Below are 18,305 nucleotides of genomic sequence, written 5' to 3' on the forward strand. Positions count from 1 at the left end.
TAAACGATAAAGACTTTGCGGCGGCTCAGCAATCCTACCCCATCCCTTTCGCGTCTACTATCCTCCTACCAAGCCTACTCGACTGGCTCCCTGCTCTCTCTGTTTTCGAAAGGCAGCTTAGTTGAGCGAAAATGGCAGCGACCCGTACTCTGGAGGCTCGCTTCGAGCGCATGTCGGTGCTGGAAGAGCATGACTCTGGGTACTCAAAGACAAAGGTACGAACAGATGCTTTCCCACCCTCCTGCCACATGCTTCCTGCCACGATCGCGTGACATTTACACTCTACATGTGTCACGGTACTGATGCATACGGTTCTACGTATATAGGTCACATCGACTACGACACAGCTGCCGCAAGGAAGCAGTCGGACAAACCTGTTCAAGGTTGCCTTGCAATCACACGCCGCCGGCAACCCCGTCTCTGCCTCGGTGACTCTACCATCACAAGCCATCAACCGCAAGCTTGTGCAGCACCAGCAACTACACCACGCCGGTCCGCAGTCCCCTCCCGCCGTGACCCGAAAGGCGCTCCCGTCCTCGTCCTCGTCCGCCCGCCACTCGGAAGATTCCTCTGCGGGCACAGCCGAAGACAAGGCGGCGGCGATGCTCATCGCGCACCAGCCCATGCTGCCGAAGCAGTTCCACCTCGGCATGTTTGAGATTGGCCGGCCGCTGGGCAAGGGCAAGTTTGGACGGGTGTACCTGGGCCGCGAGCGCACGAGCGGCTTCATCTGCGCGCTCAAGGTGCTGCACAAGAACGAGCTGCGGCACGGCGGCGTGGAGCGCCAGGTGCGCCGCGAGATTGAGATCCAGAGCAACCTGCGGCACCCCAACGTGCTGCAGATGTACGGCCACTTCCACGACAGCAAGCGCGTCTTCCTGATCCTCGAGTTTGCCGGCAAGGGCGAGCTGTACAAGCACCTGCGCAAGGAGAACCGCTTCCCCGAGTGGAAGGCCGCGCAGTACATTGCGCAGATGACGTCGGCGCTGCGCTACCTGCACCGCAAGCACGTCATCCACAGGGACATCAAGCCCGAGAACATCCTCGTCGGCATCCACGGCGAGCTCAAGATTTCGGACTTTGGCTGGAGCGTGCACGCGCCCAACAACCGCCGCAAGACCATGTGCGGCACCCTCGACTACCTGCCGCCCGAGATGCTTCGCCCGGGCCAGACGGACAACTTTTACAACGAAAAGGTGGACCTCTGGAGTTTGGGTGTCTTGACGTATGAATTCCTCGTCGGTGAGGCGCCGTTTGAGGATACACCGACCATGACACAGAGGAGGATCGCCAGGGCAGACATGTCGGTGCCGTCGTTTGTGAGCCCCGAGGCTGCAGACTTGATCAAAAAGGTATGCACGCAGCTTCTCCCTTCTCTACACTTTTTGGCACGTAGCCATCTTCTGCCACTTGCCCCATTGTTTTGTCTCCTCTTTTGGCTTGCTCCCTGAAACTTTGGAACTACCGACCAGTTGCAAAATGCAGGGTGCAGATCAACATGAGCGCAAAGACAGCCAGGCCACAAAAAGTCTCCAATATTTACAGCCCGGATACTGACCGTGATATTCTGCAGCTCCTCGTTCTAGACCCGGAGAAGCGTATTCCGCTCGACCAGATCCCAATGCACCCTTGGATAGTGAAACACTGCGTCAAGGGCGAGCGGGTTGCCAATAGAGAAAGGTCGTTCAAGTGAGCTGCGCTGAGAGGCGCACCACTTATGACGTAGTTGCGTGGGAGACCATCGTCTGCTGAGGCTGCCTAGTCATCTGGCTAGCAGTAGCGCGATGCGGGCCTTTTTCTGTTCTGGTCAAATTCCATTTTGAAGGGGGGGCCAAGGTCAAACAAACATATCTTTCGGAGTTTTTAATAGGTCAACGGCACTGGGAAATACTGGAGAGCCCAGTTAGGCAGCATGTGAAGGAGTCATTCGGGTCTTTTCAGGTCGCGCTCTTTACTTGGTTTTGGTTACATTGGCTTCATATTGCATGCTACTACTACACAGCCATGGTATACGAAACACTTTCATGTTATCAAATTTATTGTTCATTTTTAATAAGGCCTGATTTTTGATACATGACTTGCTATGATTTCGTGCTATGCGAAAGGGAGGGGGTATCGTCAACGTCGCATTGAGCGTTTAATGTACAGGAATGAAGACAGAGGCTGGCAACTGGAAGGCTGCGCCGGGCCAACGGGTCAAGTCAGGACATGCAAGCCGGGACAATCAGCTAAGCCTCAAACCGACAGGTAATATAATGGTACAATGTACAAGTATTAAGCTAGACGCAAACTTGCATGAGGAGTAGGCTGTGAGGGATGAGGGGATTCAGGCGTGCGGAGAAGCAAAGGAGGGCTATGGCGCTTTTTGGTTGCATGTTTTCCGCTCTCCACATCTATCGGTATACTTCGTCAAATGGTCGAGTGTCCGAGAAGCACGAGTCCCAGACCTGGTTGACGACTTGTGTGGCTTGGATGTCGTCCTTGCACCTGGGACGGGCCATGACCGACTGGATGGCGCGCTTGCGGACGCAGCTCTGGAACTGCTGGGTCAGAGTCCAGTTGCCACGGGTAAAGGCCTCGCGTGTCCAACGACATTCACCGCTGAGCATAGATGCGCGAATCTGTTTGACAGGGCAACAAAGCACGGAATTGGTTAGCATGGAAGGTGTTCTGTGGGAAGCGAGGAGCGTTGTACAGTAGTGCGAGCTGCATGGGGGAGGGGCATGGCGTGCATCAGAAGTCTCTGTGTGTGTGTGTGCGGGAATATGCAAGGTTGGAAGAGGAAATGATGTGCGAGTATGGTGTGACGGGAAAAGGGAGATAGGCTCGGTAGTGCGCGTGCGTGTTTTTCAACGGAAAATGGACAGGGATGATGAAATGTTGGTGGTTGGTGAATGTAAGTTGAGTGAGTGTGAGTGTGAGTGTGAGCTTGAGCATCTCATGTTATTGTCCAGACATACCTCGGTACATGCGGCGTGCTTGAGGTCCTTGTCACCCATCCAGTCGACGTTCCAGCGCAGGTGATCCCAGGCATGCACCATCTCGTGGGCGAGGGTGTCCTCGAGGTGCTTGCGGTCGCGAATCTCGTTTGCGCAGAGCAGGATGCCGTGGCTGGGGCTGAAGCCGCCCGACTGTCGACGGACCTGGCCGTCGTCCTCGAGGCGGGCGGGACAGCGACGGCAGACGACGTTGGAGGCGTCGAGCCGGCCGTTGAGGTCGCCAATCTTGCCCTGGAGGAAGCGGACGACGGGCGAGTAGCTAAAGAGCCAGTTGCGGTAGTCCTCGCAGCGCTTGCAGTCGCGCTCCTCGTGGATCTTGTAGCGCCATTCACGGTAGTGGAACTGGCCCTCGGGAGTCACCTGGCCGGAGAGGATGCGGAAGTAGTTCATCCACCACTTGGTCTGGGGGTCGAAGCCGGTGCGGGCGGGATCGTTGACGACCTCCTTGGGGGTCGTTGTTGCGACGGCGGCCGGGGCAGCAGCAGCTGCTGCTGCCCCTATCCCGGCATCTGGGCTGGGAGGAGACATTTGATGCGAGGTTTTCGCCCAGCAACAGTGGTCGTCTGCGGGAATTGGAGAAACGGGCTGCGAGTCGCAAAAGAAACTAGCGGCAAATGCGAAAGGAAAAAAAAATGGAAAAATATAAAATAAAAAAAGCACTAAAACGATTAATCAAACGAAAAAGCACCGAATGAAAATTTCAATCCATGCAGCCGCACGTCACTGCAGCCAAGGCGTCAACCGTAACTCGTCGATTCTGGGGAATATGCGGGTTTGGGTGGCAGAGCAGGGACCGAGTACAAAAAGTACAAGGCCAACATGTACCTTTTCCCTGCGTGCCATGCCCACCGGAAATTCTGCCACACCTGCAGCCCAGCACGCTAGAGGTACCATTACAGGGGGCATGCGTGCGAAAGCTACAGGCGGCCTGGGCGCATGCCAGCTGCAGATTTAGGGTCTTTGCTAGTGCGTTGACAGCGGCTGGGCGTGCCCTTCAGGGGAGCATCAAGGGGGCCGTCCACTGCATCCAGGGCGGTGAAGCGGATCCGGCTGGCTGAAGTGCGGCTCTTTATTGATCCCTTTTGGGGCATCCGAAAGCCACTAGGCACTGCAAGGTCACAAAGGGAGGCCCGATACTTCACGTCGCTACGGACTAGCTCGTTAATCAATGTACCCAACCCGTGCCAACGACGTCACCCGGCCTATAAATGGCCTATTTTATTGTCGCAGAAAAATAGAAACTGCCCAGCCCAGCGTCCCGCCACTGACACGAGCTACGTACCGCCGGGCTTGCTTACATGAGTCCCTGCTGCCCCTCCCCCCACCCGCACCGCACCCACTTTATCGACTCGTCCAGTCCGTCTTCCACCACACAAAAGACGCACAAAGGAACAAAACCCACTCTCACCGCCCGCTTTCTGCCCACCCACCAAACGCCTCGCTCGCCTTAGCCTCAAATTTAATGCTCGGCCTTCCATGTGCATGGATCGCAGAAAAAACTCGCGTGCATTTTTTTTGTTTTATTCACGACGGCGTCAGACTGCTTTGGGAACCAAAAACGCTAATCCCTGGAACCCATTGAAACCATCCCAACCACGGCGCGCCCTGATTGACCGACAGCCTTCCGGTGGAACCCGAGTTGGGGCCTGGGCAGACGTAACTTCCGGCCAGCCCTCGTCTGACTGGCTTTGCTTGCATCTTCGGCTGTGACGCTACTCGAACGCTTGCTACCTTGTGTGGCAGAGCCGCCCCGTTCTCTTCCAACGACATAATAGCCTCGTACGTAGCACCGCAGGGATTGTGTCATCGATCTGCCAAACGGGCTTGTGAAAATGTCCCCAGCTACAAGCGACCCAGGTACGTACTCATGTACCTTTTTTGTTCTCGGGCTGGCCATCTTGTTGTTGACAGAGTTTTGCATGGCCTCGCGAGGTCCGCCGGCGGTCCCTTTAAATACAAAGAGGGCCGCCGGGCTCTCTCCAAGCTGCTGTCCCGAGAAGAGAGTCATTTTAAGTCCTCAAAAGCAGTAGTCCTGTTGAATACAAGTTCAGCTGGAGTAATGGCCATTTGTGTTTTCTGGTCATCATCATTTCAAATTACACGCTTCATCATCATTTGATATAATACACCCCCCGGCTAATCATCATGACTGCCAAAGCTTCTTGCATCCGCAGGGCCCAGCCCCTTACCGTCGTTATCAAACTAGGTAAGCATTGGCTCCCTTATCTTTCAAGATGTTCCTATCTTTGGAGTTGATCTATCTCTGTGTCTCTTATTCGCCCGCCTTTACTCACACACCCATCACAGGCACTAGTTCGATTGTCGACGAAAAGACTCATGAGCCTCTCCTGCCTATCCTGACCTTGATTGTCGATACCGCTGTCAAGCTTCGCAAGGAAGGCCACCGAGTCGTCATCGTCTCTTCCGGTGCCATTGGCGTTGGTTTGAGACGCATGGACGTTGATCGCCGTCCCAAGCATCTGGCCCAGCTTCAGGTACGAAACACCCCAGCAGAAGCAAATAAATCACGCTGTTCCCTCCAAACTGACTTTTTTCTACTCGACAGGCCCTGGCTGCTATTGGACAGTGCCGTCTCATTTCCCTCTGGGACAGCCTGTTTAGTCACTTGGACCAGCCTATTGCTCAAATCCTTCTTACCAGGAATGACATTGCCGACGTAAGCACACCCACCCACCATCGCCCGATCGTGGTGCACCCCTCCATCGTCACTTTAGATCCGCGCTAATCGGCAAATCTGTCTCGCAGCGCACCCGTTACATCAACGCCCAAAATACGTTCAACGAGTTGCTGGACATTGGCGTTATTCCCATTGTCAACGAAAACGATACCCTCGCCGTGTCGGAAATCAAGTTCGGTGACAATGACACCCTTTCCGCCATTACCGCGGCCATGATCCACGCCGACATGCTTTTCCTCATGACGGATGTCGACTGTCTCTATGACAAGAACCCCCGTTCGCACGCTGATGCCCGTGCAATCGAGGTTGTCGATGACATTGGCGCTCTCGAGGCTGATGGTGAGTTTCATCTACATGCGCACAATACCTAATACTATGCTAACTCACAATGACAGTGTCGAGTGCTGGCTCCTCCGTGGGCACCGGTGGAATGGCTACCAAGATTATTGCTGCCAAGCTGGGCACCTCGGCTGGCGTGACGACCATCATCACTCGGTCGTCGAATCCTGGCAATATCCTGGGCATCGTCAACTACCTCTACAGCTCTCCCAGATCCTCGGTGATAGAGGATCCTGACAACGTCAACCCCCTCTCCCGCACCACTTCCTTCAGCCTCTTGTCCTCGGGTCTTGACCAGAACGGCCCGCCCCTTCACACCCGCTTCCTTCCTTCTAGCGATCCCATCCGCGATCGCCACTTCTGGCTCCTTCACACTCCCAGCCCCCACGGCACCGTCTACATTGACGCCGGCGCCCACAAGGCGCTGCTCGGCAAGGCCGGCCTCCTGCCCGTCGGCGTCGTCGACGTCGAGGGCAACTTTGCCTCGCACGAGCCTGTGCGCATCGTGGCCGTAAACCGCCGCAAGACGCCCGGCCCCGACGGCAAGATGTGGGACGGCGTCCCCGAGGAGGTTGGCCGCGCTCTGGTCAACTACGCCTCGACGGAGATTTTCCGCATCATGGGACACCAGAGTGCCGACATTGGCGAGCTGCTCGGCTACGCCGACAGCGAGTACGTCGCCCACAGATCGCACATTGCCTTTCTTCGCAATAACAGCCGTCCTGTGTCACCCGTCGTCCCGATCAAGGTCCTCAACAGCAGCCGGCCCGTGTCTCCCATCGTCCCGATTGCCTAAGCATCAGGACCAGCACATATATCTACTATAAATGGCATATAAAGCATACCAGAGATGCTATGGAGTTTGGAAAATAGTTTTATCATTTGATGGCACATGACGATGTCTTTTTTTCAGTTTCACCAACTTTTTTAGATTGAATACTTGTACTCTGGCTGTTTTCTCTCAACTTGCCTTCCAAAACACTGTGACGGTTATGTTTGTTACACAGAGAACATGTGTTGTCCACCAGCAGGCCGCTTCTTATCGCAGTTATTCATATTGTAGTTGAAATTTGAACCTAGCAAACGCCTGTATATGTAAATGGTGCAAAAGAAATGTTCACACAACATGTCCATCCATGCAACTGAATTTTGGTAACCCCCAACGCCGAAGTCCCATTTCTAGTGGTATAAAACCTTGACAAAAAATCGCTGTGTGCTTTTTCACTATTTCCCTGCCACTTCAACCGAGTCACTGTGCATACTTTTTTTGCATTGCATTGCATCGTGGTCCGTCATATCGTGCTCCTCGCTCTCCCGCTCGCTTAACCAGTCGCAAACAGGTTGTCCTCGTCGCGCAGGAACTCGCCGCAGTCGGCCTGGCGGAAGACGACGATGCCAGTCGGGTCGAGGCGGCGCGACTCGGCGGTGCTGCGGGCGGTGACGCCGAAGCCGAGGGGCGTGTCGTTCATGTTGTAGACGACGACGCCCTGGTGCTCGGGGCAGTCCTCGGACCAGCGGCCGATGTGGGCCTTGACGACGTTGCCGCCGTAGAGGAAGGGCATCTCGCCGTTGCTCTTGATCCAGACCTTCCAGCGGGCGTGCTCGCCGAGAATGGGGAGGGCGGTGATGTGCAGGCGGAACTTGCCCGTCTTGGTAAACTTGCCTGTTGAGAAATGTCAGCAAGGTTGCCGTGTAAGTTGTCGTTTTTTTTAATCGTCCGCATAACATACCGAGACAGATTCCTAGAGACAGCAGATTGTCGCGCGCCATGGACGTGGCCAGGTTGGCGGTCGAGAGGAGGACATAGTAGACTCGGTTGCCCTGCAGGCGAAAGACGTAGCGGTCGGCGCTGGGGGAGTCGTCGAGCGGCGCGATGAGGTTCTTGAGAGAGCTGCCGGTGTAATTGGCGAGCTTCTCGAATAGGGTCTTTGTTTCTTGTTCGGTAAGAGGACGCATCTTGGCTGTGGAATTTGAGGTTGATGATGGACGCAGCAAATCGGCATATAGCAAGAAAAAAGTTGTCGCACCAGACTGGCAGAAAAAGTTATTGTGGGGACTCTGCGAGCGCAGCCAGTGGGAGGAGCTTGGAGCGCTGGTTCGCCTGCCTCAGCGCCTTGGGTACCTGAGCTGCGACTGTGTTGGCCTGGAAGTCCACTAATACTGGTAAGACGCGCTCTGGATTGGAGATGCGGCGTCAAGTCAGGCTAGAACCCCTTTCCAACTACCTATTGTACGACGCGCCGGCACCACCACAACACCTCTGTACTATAGTCTCATGATCCATTGTCGATTACACGCTTGCTTCAGCATATTGTAGCGCATCTATTTCGTTCCCAGTCTTCCAGCCCGTTCTGCGACCCGCCTCGAAAAGGTCCCTCGCCGCGACAGACGCACTGCCGACCCGCTCTCATTGAAAGCTCGCTTTTTGCTACTTCTTCCCGGTGGAGAAGCCAAGTTGCCAAACACTTTTTTTACGGAGAGCACTGAGAAAAAAATTGTTACAGCGCGCCCTCCACACTGTTGCTCCCAGTTACAGTGCAAGACACTCTGCCCTGAGTCACCCAACCAACCGCCACACGACCCCTCCTTCGATCCCTTGGGACAGCTCCGGCGCACGGCACCCAAGTTTTTCTTTTCGTGACTCACGCAAGCTCTTCCAAGACGTTCCAATCGTCTCCAATTACATTCCTGTCCTTTTTTAAAGAGTCATTGGGAAAGCCTTGTGAATGAATTCCATCCGTCACTTGTTTTCTTGCCCAGCAGCTCCACTCCGATACAGCACTTGCAGCCACAGCTTGTCGATAACCCGCCACATACAACACCACCCCGCCTTGACCTGCCGCACACATCGACAACCAACGCTCCCGCGACAACCACAACGGTGCTTTTCCACTGCGCCAGCGCGATACGCCTTCCAAGCATACCGATCCAAGACGAACCAGCAGAGATCGCACGCCGCCATGACGTCGCAAGCCACGACCCTCAAGGGCCAGCCCCTCGACAAGCCCGTCCTCGACGCCATGCTGCGCCGCCGCATGTTCTACACCCCGTCCTTTGAGATTTACGGCGGCGTCGGCGGTCTCTACGACTACGGCCCGCCCGGCTGCGCCCTCCAGGCCAACATTGTCGACATTTGGCGCAAGCACTTTGTGCTCGAGGAGGACATGCTCGAGGTCGACTGCACCGCCCTCACCCCTCACGATGTCCTCAAGACCAGCGGCCACGTCGACAAATTTTCCGATTTCATGTGCAAGGACCCCAAGAATGGCGAGATTATGCGCGCCGATCACTTTGTCGAAGCTGTCCTCGAGGGCCGTCTAAAGGGCGACAAGGAGGCTCGTGGCGAAAAGGTCGAGGAAAAGGACGACCCCAAGAAGAAGAAGAAGAAGACCAAGACCGAGGCCGTCAAGCTCGACGACGCCGTCGTTCAGGAGTACGAGGAGGTCCTTGCCAAGATTGACAACTATGGCGGCCCCGAACTCGGCGAGCTCATCAAGAAGTACGACCTCAAGAACCCCGCCACCGGCCTGCTGCCTTCGGATCCCGTTGCCTTCAACCTCATGTTCCAGACCTCTATCGGTCCCAGCAGCAATCTGCCCGGGTACTTGCGCCCTGAGACCGCCCAGGGACAGTTCCTCAACTTTGCCAAGCTTCTCGAGTTCAACCAATCCCAGATGCCCTTTGCCTCTGCCTCGATTGGCAAGTCGTACCGCAATGAAATCTCGCCCCGCGCCGGTCTTTTGCGCGTCCGCGAGTTCCTCATGGCCGAGATTGAGCACTATGTTGACCCCGAGGGCGGCAAGAAGCACAGCCGCTTCCACGAGGTCGAGAACATTGAGCTCATCCTGCTCGACAAGGGCACGCAGCTGTCTGGCAAGACGACCACCAAGACGATGACCATCGGCCAGGCCGTCAAGGACGGTGTTGTCGACAACGAGACGCTGGGCTACTTCCTGGCCCGCATCCACCTGTTCCTGAAAAAGATTGGTGTGGACATGAGCAAGATGCGCTTCCGCCAGCACATGGCCAACGAAATGGCCCACTACGCCTGCGACTGCTGGGACGCTGAGCTGTACACGACCACTGGCTGGGTCGAGTGCGTTGGCTGCGCCGACCGCAGCGCCTACGATCTGACGGTGCACGCCAAGAAGACTGGCGCTCCCCTGCTTGTCCGCGAGCGCCTGGAGCAGCCCCGCGTGATTGAGGAGTGGCAGGTGGACATTGACAAGAAGAAGTTTGGTCCCCTGTTCAAGAAGGACGCCAAGGCAGTCGAGACGGCTCTCGAGGCCACGACGCAGGAGCAGCGCGAGGCGTTTTCCAAGCAGCTGGCGGACGGCGGCAAGATCTCGCTCGATGTCCCCGGCGTCGGCGACGGCAAGGCCGAGGTGACGAGTGACTCCATCAAGATTGAGTTCCGCAAGCGTGTCGAGAACACGCGCGAGTTTACGCCCAACGTCATCGAGCCTTCTTTTGGTATTGGCCGTATCCTGTACTCCCTGATTGAGCACAACTTCTGGACTCGCGGCAGTGATGGCAGCGACGAGGCCCGTGGCGTAAGTGACTTTGCTGATCCACAATTTACGTTGAATGGATGACGAGACAACATTTACTAACATGCACTTTTTTAGGTTCTGTCCTTCCCTCCCCCCGTGGCGCCTACCAAGGTCCTGCTGGTGCCTCTGTCCTCCAACGCGCAGTTCAAGCCCGAGGTGCGCAAGCTGTCGCAGCGCCTGCGCGCCATTGGCATCTCGAGCCGCGTGGACGACTCGTCGGCGAGCATCGGCAAGCGCTACAGCCGCAACGACGAGCTGGGTACGCCGCTGGGCATCACGGTGGATTTCCAGACGCTGCAGGACCAGACGATTACGCTGCGTGACCGCGACTCGACGACGCAGGTGCGCGCGGACGAGGCCAAGATTCTCGAGGCTATTAAGAGCCTGGTGGACGGCAGCAAAGACTGGGCCCAGATCCTGACGGAGCTGCCCAAGTTTGAAGGCCAGGAGGTGGAGGTTGCGCAGCGATAGATGCGTAGAGGTTGAAGAATTATAAAGAAGAAAAATATTAGATTAAGATATATGATGAATGATGTAATTCAGGCAGAATTGACGTCATTATGTATATGTGATTACTTGACCAGATTGGTTTGTGTATGCATGCGATGGCCGGTTGGGAAATCATTTCGAAACATGAAGGACATGATGCGCATGTCGCTTGAAAAAGTTGGGCTTCAACATTGGACTACCTGAGGCCCGTCCGGTTTCCGAACAATATGAAAATGACGACGCACGTCGTAATAAGAGTTCGAGCCAGAAACAAACCAAGTGTCGTCCTTTGTTTCGCGAACAAGCCATGTCAAGCGGGCGCAGCATGGAAAAAGTGAAACGGCTAGATTTCTTAGCGTGTTTGCGGGCTGGGCCAGCTGATGATCATGGCATGTTGCTTCCAGAAAGAGTCCTCCGACGTCGAGCGTGTGATGTTGAGAGTCATTTTTTGTTCTTTCCAGGGATCAATCTACGTCACCTTCTTGGCTCAAAGGAGAATTGCCATGGGGGGTTTGGGGGGTCGAAAGGTGATCTAGTTAAACAAGTATGTTGTTACACCTCAAGGTGAGCTGGTGGTGAGGCTGTGGCGAAGGAGACAGAGGCCAGCGGTCGTTTCAGCTACGGAAGAATTGACAGCGAGGGGGTTTTTTTTATCTGCAACAGGCTAGGGAACTACATGTCATGCAACGTTGAACTCCATATTCTGCACGCTTTTCTTTTTGTCAGATTATTTGTATCGTGTGTGGTTCGCATACCAATCAACGACTGTAGTCGAGGAGTGAGTATACGCTGTTATGAGGGCCGTTTGATGTTTGTTTAATTTCGTTTGCAGCAAAAGTCGACTGATATTTTTTTGTATATAATGTGACATTTGATATCATTTTTACTCACGAAGGGATGTGGAGAGCTGAGGACGGGTTCTGGGGCCGTGGCGCAATCGAAATGGTTTGTGTTCTCTGGAGCAGTAGTGGGTGGAGGAATGACAGCCAGAGTCGGTAGATGGGAAACGACGTGATTTGTTAATATGTTATTTGATTTCCTTGTAATATTGCTTCGGGGGTGTAAATCGGTGGGACGAGATGGCATTGTTGGCAAGGAACTAACTAGTGTTAGCTCGTTGGCGGGCCGGCGATGGGCTCCCGCGACATGGTATTGTTTCTGGCTTTTTGGGCTCACCTTGTTAGCATGGACACGGACAATCACGATTGGAATACATGGTTACTTGATGGGAAAGCGGCATTGGAATATACTATGTATAAACTGGCAGCGGCAGGAGTTCAAGTCTTGTGGCCCCGCTTCCGTCGTTGTTGGCCCTGCGATTTGGAAAGGAGGGGCAACCCAACCTCTGCACAAAAGGCGGTTGAACTGGAGGCAACTACATTTTGGTGCAGATCCGTGCAGCGCCAGAGAGATGCAACGTTTGCTACCTGCCCAGGAGCAAAGGTACCAGCACAGAGCCGCTAGAAGAGTTTAATTTGTCGAGTCCTTGGCTTAGCACCTTGAAGACGACAGCGAACCCTAAGGATAAAGAAAAGTGTTCCCTCTGCGTAGAAAGTTTTTAACTACTGATACAAGACAGTGAGCTAGCCCGCCAGTGCCATCAGTGCACCACTAATCTTGCTCGGGCGCATCCCCCGTAGACCCCCTGTCCCGCAGTCCGCAGCCCACTAAAAGGGCAGCCCACCACCCCCCTGGACGGACAAGCGAGCCCGCTGTCTGTCGCCGGGCGCGTCCGCTGAAAGGCTGACTGGCTGGCTGACTGGGGGGGCCTGGCCTGGGCTGCAGGTGGCGGCTGCGGACGGTCCTCTTCCCCTTCCAATATGGGCTGGCCTTTGACCTCTGTCCTCCTCTCCTCTCCCCGGCTTGCCGCCAGCCAACCTCGTCCCGCCATCATACCACAAGCACCACCACTTCAAGCCCTTTGATCCTGGAGGCTTGCTCGTGTCGATTCTTTTTTTTGTGTGAATCCGCCATCATCGCGCCGCACGCTCCCAGGCGCCTCTTGATATAACGTCCGGCCCGCCTACCTAGTCGCGAAGCTTTCCGCCGCACTACCTGCTGTGCCGTACCAGATACCCCCGCTCTCCTGCTTCTCCTCTTCATTTCCGCCACCGTTGGCTCCAGAGACAGAGAGAGAGAGAGCACCACCACCACCACCACCACCACCAGCGGTAGCCCACCAGACCGCCTCCCTCCTCACAACCACATGTGTCCACCCCAACTACGCTCCTCATCTCTGGCCTTGGATCTTTTGCCCCTTCTTCCTTGCAGCACATAGCGAACTTGTGTCTTCTTTTTGTATTTCTGCGCGCTTGGTTTGGTCCTCTTTGCTCGTCACCGCTGTGCGCCGTTGCCGCCTCTTCTCGCTACGACGCCCGCCCGTCTGTTTCCCTCTGTCGCCAACGTTGCCGCATCTACAAATCCCGTCTGCCTCGTGCGCCACGATCCTCTTGCCGGACGAGCGTTGCCGGTTCTTTGGAGTCCCTCTGTTGCTCGCGGCGCCATTGGACAGCATTACACATGACCTAATTTTGCTTCCATAATACTAAATCTAATTCAAAATGTCGCAAAACAGGTACGCCTCGTCCTCGCGAGCCCCTCTTCCCAGTCCTTCACCATCTTCCCCGGCCTAGGCCCCATACCCATATCCCCAGACCATCTGCGCATTATGCTCTCCAATCATCCCGTGGCTGACGTTCTCTTGCTTCTCTTTGCAGTGTATACTCGTCGGGCCAATTCATGAACCCGGGCCCCGCGCCACGCCCCCCAACCGATAGACCCCGGCTCAACCTCATGCCAAACACAAATAACATGCCCGGCAGCATGTCGTCTAGCAGCATGTCCAGCAGCATGGCCAGCAGCATGGCCAGCATGGCCATTTCGCCAATCCCGGGTACCGCCACCTCGACATATTCCGGTTCCACCATTTCCCTGCCCATTGCTCGCCAGCAGACTAACCCCGCGGACGGCATGGGCGGCGTGGCCATCAAGAAGGAGGGCTGGGCCTCGGTCAAGGAGGGCAAAACCTTTATTCAGCCATGGAAGCAAAAATATCTCATTCTTCGCAAAGAGTCCCTCGATTTCCACAAGACAGAGGGCGGCAAGGTCTCCTACACAATCTACCTCAAGGACGTACTCAACGTTGGCCGAGTCGAGACCACCGGCATCATTTTTGAGATTAAGCGCAATCTAGTCGGCGCTTCCAACAACCCCGGCGACGACGACGGTCAGACCAAAACACTTCAGATTAAAGTCAAGACTGACGATGAGCTCTACGAGTGGATCGATTTGATCTATGGCGCCTCCCCCAACATGGGTGGCGTCAGCAATCCCACCAACTTCTCTCACGCCATCCACGTCGGCTTCGATTCCAATACCGGCCAGTTCACCGGCCTGCCTCCTGAGTGGTCCAAGCTGCTCAACTCATCCGCCATTACCAAAGAAGACTACTACCGCAACCCCCAGGCGGTTTTCGAAGTTCTCGATTTCTACACTGACCTAGCTAAGCGCACCGAGAACCCCAACCAGTACCCTTCTCTCACGCCTACGCCTCCCGCCGCCGCTCAGGCTCAGAAGCAGCTTGGCTATGCCGGCGCCGGCATTGCCCCTCCGCGTCCCGCGCCTCCTACCCCTCAAGGAGGATCCGCTTACAGTTTGGCATCCTCACAGTCTAGCACCAATGGCGCTCGTCAAGCTGAGCAGCTCCAGCACCAGCAGCACCAGCAGCACCAGCAGCACCAGCAGCACCAGCAGCACCAGCAGCACCAGCAGCAACAGCAGCAGCTCCAGCAACAACAGGCGCAGCAACAACAGCAGCGCCAGCAAATGGAAAATGCCAGAAAGGAGGAGCAGCGCCAAAAGCAGCTCGAGCAGGAACGTCGTGAGCTGGCAGAGTATAACGCTTCTCTGCCTCAACACAAGACCCCGCTGGCTCGACAAGAAGTCGGCGGTGGCTACTCAACCGATTCGCCTTCGCGCGACCAGCCCGAGCGATTCAACCCCACCAGAGCTGCTCCGCCTGCTCCCAAAGGTTCTCAAAACCCTCAGCAATTGCGCGCGCAGCGTCCTGCGCCTGCACCTCCCTCCAGTGGCGGCTCCTCGCGGCCTCCTGTCAACCAGCAGTCAAGCGCCAGTCGCGATCCCAACGGCCAGCGTTCTCGTGAAAACGGTCCCTCCAACCCAGGCCCTCGCTATCAGCCCAGCAACCAACAGGGCCAGCAGCGACCTCCTCAGGGTCAAGGCCAAGGCACCTCCCGCTTGCCTGCGCCTGTCAAGCCTCTGAATGTGGCCCCTAAGCCCTCTCAGAATGCCCCTCCCAGCGACTCGGTCAAGGCTGCCGAGGCTGCCCTGTCCAAGCCCGCCGAGAAGAAGCAGGATGTCCGCATGTCGACCATGTCCGAAAATGAGGTCATGGCCAAGCTCAAGGAGGCCGTGTCCAAGGACGACCCCAACCTGTCGTACTCGAAGCAGAAGAAGATTGGTCAGGGTGCTTCCGGATCCGTTTATGTTGCCAAGATTAAGGAGACTGCTGTGGGCATCGCCCGCGATGTCCTGCGCCAGCAGGGCCCCAGAGCTCAAGTTGCCATCAAGCAAATGGATCTCGCCCACCAGCCTCGCAAGGAGTTGATTGTCAACGAGATCATGGTCATGAAGGACAGCCGACACAAGAACATTGTTAACTTTCTGGACGCATTTTTGCGCAACAACAATGCGGAACTCTGGGTCGTCATGGAGTACATGGAGGGCGGTGCGTTGACCGACGTCATTGACAACAACCCATCCATTTCTGAAGAGCAGATTGCCACCATCTGCCACGAGGTAAGACCAAGCTGGCACTTGCTCCGCATACAATGCTGACTTTGATAGACTTGTCGTGGTCTCCAGCATCTTCACAGGCAGCATATTATCCACCGTGATATCAAGAGTGACAATGTCCTCTTGGACGCCCGCGGCAATGTCAAAATTAGTATGTTGATTTCTCCTGGGCCTTGGTTCCATTTTACTGACATAGTGTAGCCGATTTTGGTTTCTGCGCCAAGCTCACGGATGCCAAGTCGAAGCGCGCCACCATGGTTGGTACGCCATACTGGATGGCGCCAGAGGTGGTTAAGCAAAAGGAATACGGATCCAAGGTGGATATTTGGTCTCTCGGTATTATGGCGATTGAGATGATCGAGTCTGAGCCACCCTACCTGAACGAGGAGCCTCTCAAGGCCCTGTACCTGATTGCTACCAACGGCACGCCTCGCCTCAAGAAGCCAGAGAAGCTGAGCAAGGAGCTCAAAGCTTTCCTGTCGGTCTGTTTGTGCGTGGACGTCAAGAGCCGTGCATCGGCAGATGAGCTGCTCGCGCACGATTTCCTCAAGCATGGCTGCCCTCTCGGTACGCTGGCGGATCTATTGGCCTTCAAGAAGCACGCCAAATAGAGACGGGCCGCACGAGCGCAGCTGGAAAGCCGCCGACCAACGGCAGTCCCTTGAATAGGGAAAGAGCACGGAAACCTTCATCTGATAAAACATTTTCGGCGTTCGGGAGCCATGGGAACATTCTTTACTTTCGAGTTGTGTTATTTCGGCTGCCATATAACGTCAAGCCTGAGCGCGTGGAAGAAGACGACGGGCATCTTGACATACTTTTCTGCAGGCGGCACTCCTAGGATGAAATGAATTTTTATTACTACGCTACGATATACCCTTTGAGTAGTCGACTGGGCAGGAAGGGTTTGAAAGGATAAGGGACGGTGGCTTGTTTTTCTTTTCTCATGTTTCTGCTCGATCCTTGAGCGTTGCTGCATTGTTTGCCCGTCGTTTTCTTGTGTTGTCGTCTTATTTATATAGTTTGAATCGTGCAGCTAAATTCCAGGTATAGATCTAAACAAGAGCATTGCTTTTTTCCGCAGGCTATTGATGCAGTTTTATCGAGTGTGCCAGCTGTTGGCCCCTCGGCAATGACGACTTTTACTCGCCCCGTGAAAACGGATGTCATGAGATGCTGCAGCTGCCCACCAAACCCCACCAAGTATCCGTGTATGTTGCTAATGAGGCGGCTGGGGAAGCACGCAAACAAATGATCACTTTGCATTCCCCAATTGGGGAACCCAATTGGGCCCCCCCTTTCATTGCTGGCAAGCCGAAAGGGGGGCGGCGTTTTCGTCGCAAAGAGGAGAGCAAGCAAATAGGAGGAGGGGGGGCGGGAGGCAAGGGTAGGGGGGCTGTCGATGTGTTTCAGAGTTCTTGAGGGTTTCGGGCCATGACGCGTATGGTGATTAAGGCAGGGGGGTGGTAAAATGCCACATGTAGCTGAAGAATAGTGTATATATATATAAAGTGGAAAAGGCGGAAAAAAGGGAAAGGAGGGCCAGCTAACGGGGGCTTTTGATGATCAAGTAAATGGGTTGGGTGATGTTGAATTTCGGCGCTGGCATGTACTGGCGCGTGGTGAAACGTGGCGGCCCCGGATGTGCATGTTGTAAAAGTACTGCGAAATTGCAGGAGGAGAACATGGATAGCAGAGTTTGGACGGATGATTTGGATAGTGCTTTTGGCTTGGGAGAACAGACGGTGCATGCTGGGTATGCCAGTAGAATGGTAGCTTAAAAAAAGTCTAGATAGGCGAGGGACGATTGGCTGTGGTGCGGTGCCTTGGCCCGTCCGCATCAACGGTAGACGGGCGTAGCTAACGCTCGTCGTCCAAGGAGATGGGCTCAAGTTGCTCGATTCTGTTGGTGCTCAATCTATGATTCTGGAGATAATTATTTCCGTGATTCATTCATATGCAAGTCTGCCTTTTGAGGCATGGCAGCGCTGGCCTCTGGAACCACACTGGTCCCAGACCAGGGAAGGGTCTCTCGCCCGGTGGGAAACAGAAGAGAGGGAAAAAGGGCGGAGACTTGGGCCACAGCGTGTTAGTCTGCGCCCCCGACGGCGCGGGGAGGAGGGTGCATGATGTAGATCGGATTTAAAGGAAACATGCGGGAAAGGAGCATGGCGAACTACTACAACATGACGCGGGCGGGAGCATGGTTAACAGAGAGGCTATTGCTGTGGGCGAAACGGCCGGCGGCCCTGTGGTTTCTTGGACAGGGTGCTGCAGATTTGATGGAGGGAGGCGAGAGGGGGGAGGATTAGGGGTGTGACGAGACAATGGTAAGAAAAAGAGGAAGAGAAGGGAAGAAAAAAAGCAAGCAAGGAATACGCATCACTTGCGAGCGTGCTTTCAGCTCTTGTG

At 55.2% G+C, this 18,305-nt stretch overlaps 6 protein-coding genes across 6 annotated transcripts; 4 read left to right on the plus strand and 2 right to left on the minus strand.

Moving 5' to 3' along the window:
* Nucleotides 1–131: 131 nt before the first annotated feature.
* On the plus strand, nt 132–1,693 carry LMH87_008801 (uncharacterized protein; the record flags this gene model as incomplete). The annotated part of the gene is made up of 3 exons (XM_056202032.1): nt 132–215; nt 327–1,352; nt 1,574–1,693. 3 exons carry the CDS (start codon nt 132–134, stop codon nt 1,691–1,693), a joined length of 1,230 nt encoding a protein of 409 aa, XP_056056635.1.
* Nucleotides 1,694–2,393: 700 nt separating this feature from the next.
* On the minus strand, nt 2,394–3,527 carry LMH87_008802 (uncharacterized protein; the record flags this gene model as incomplete). The annotated part of the gene is made up of 2 exons (XM_056202034.1): nt 2,394–2,621; nt 2,961–3,527. 2 exons carry the CDS (start codon nt 3,525–3,527, stop codon nt 2,394–2,396), a joined length of 795 nt encoding a protein of 264 aa, XP_056056636.1.
* A 1,304-nt stretch (nt 3,528–4,831) lies between these two features.
* LMH87_008803 (uncharacterized protein) lies at nt 4,832–6,832 on the plus strand (the record flags this gene model as incomplete). Its single annotated transcript, XM_056202035.1, has 6 exons — nt 4,832–4,856; nt 5,158–5,205; nt 5,307–5,494; nt 5,566–5,676; nt 5,766–6,036; nt 6,093–6,832. The coding sequence occupies 6 exons, from the start codon at nt 4,832–4,834 to the stop codon at nt 6,830–6,832; spliced, it is 1,383 nt and encodes a 460-aa protein (XP_056056637.1).
* A 526-nt stretch (nt 6,833–7,358) lies between these two features.
* LMH87_008804 (uncharacterized protein) lies at nt 7,359–7,992 on the minus strand (the record flags this gene model as incomplete). Its single annotated transcript, XM_056202036.1, has 2 exons — nt 7,359–7,699; nt 7,767–7,992. 2 exons carry the CDS (start codon nt 7,990–7,992, stop codon nt 7,359–7,361), a joined length of 567 nt encoding a protein of 188 aa, XP_056056638.1.
* Nucleotides 7,993–8,996: 1,004 nt separating this feature from the next.
* On the plus strand, nt 8,997–11,060 carry LMH87_008805 (uncharacterized protein; the record flags this gene model as incomplete). The annotated part of the gene is made up of 2 exons (XM_056202037.1): nt 8,997–10,589; nt 10,665–11,060. The coding sequence occupies 2 exons, from the start codon at nt 8,997–8,999 to the stop codon at nt 11,058–11,060; spliced, it is 1,989 nt and encodes a 662-aa protein (XP_056056639.1).
* A 2,579-nt stretch (nt 11,061–13,639) lies between these two features.
* Nucleotides 13,640–16,504, plus strand: LMH87_008806 (uncharacterized protein; the record flags this gene model as incomplete). Its single annotated transcript, XM_056202038.1, has 4 exons — nt 13,640–13,653; nt 13,796–15,896; nt 15,945–16,044; nt 16,095–16,504. 4 exons carry the CDS (start codon nt 13,640–13,642, stop codon nt 16,502–16,504), a joined length of 2,625 nt encoding a protein of 874 aa, XP_056056640.1.
* Nucleotides 16,505–18,305: the final 1,801 nt, after the last annotated feature.

This window comes from Akanthomyces muscarius (genome assembly GCF_028009165.1).
Source record: "Akanthomyces muscarius strain Ve6 chromosome Unknown contig_18, whole genome shotgun sequence".
In the NCBI taxonomy this organism is placed as follows: domain Eukaryota; kingdom Fungi; phylum Ascomycota; class Sordariomycetes; order Hypocreales; family Cordycipitaceae; genus Akanthomyces; species Akanthomyces muscarius.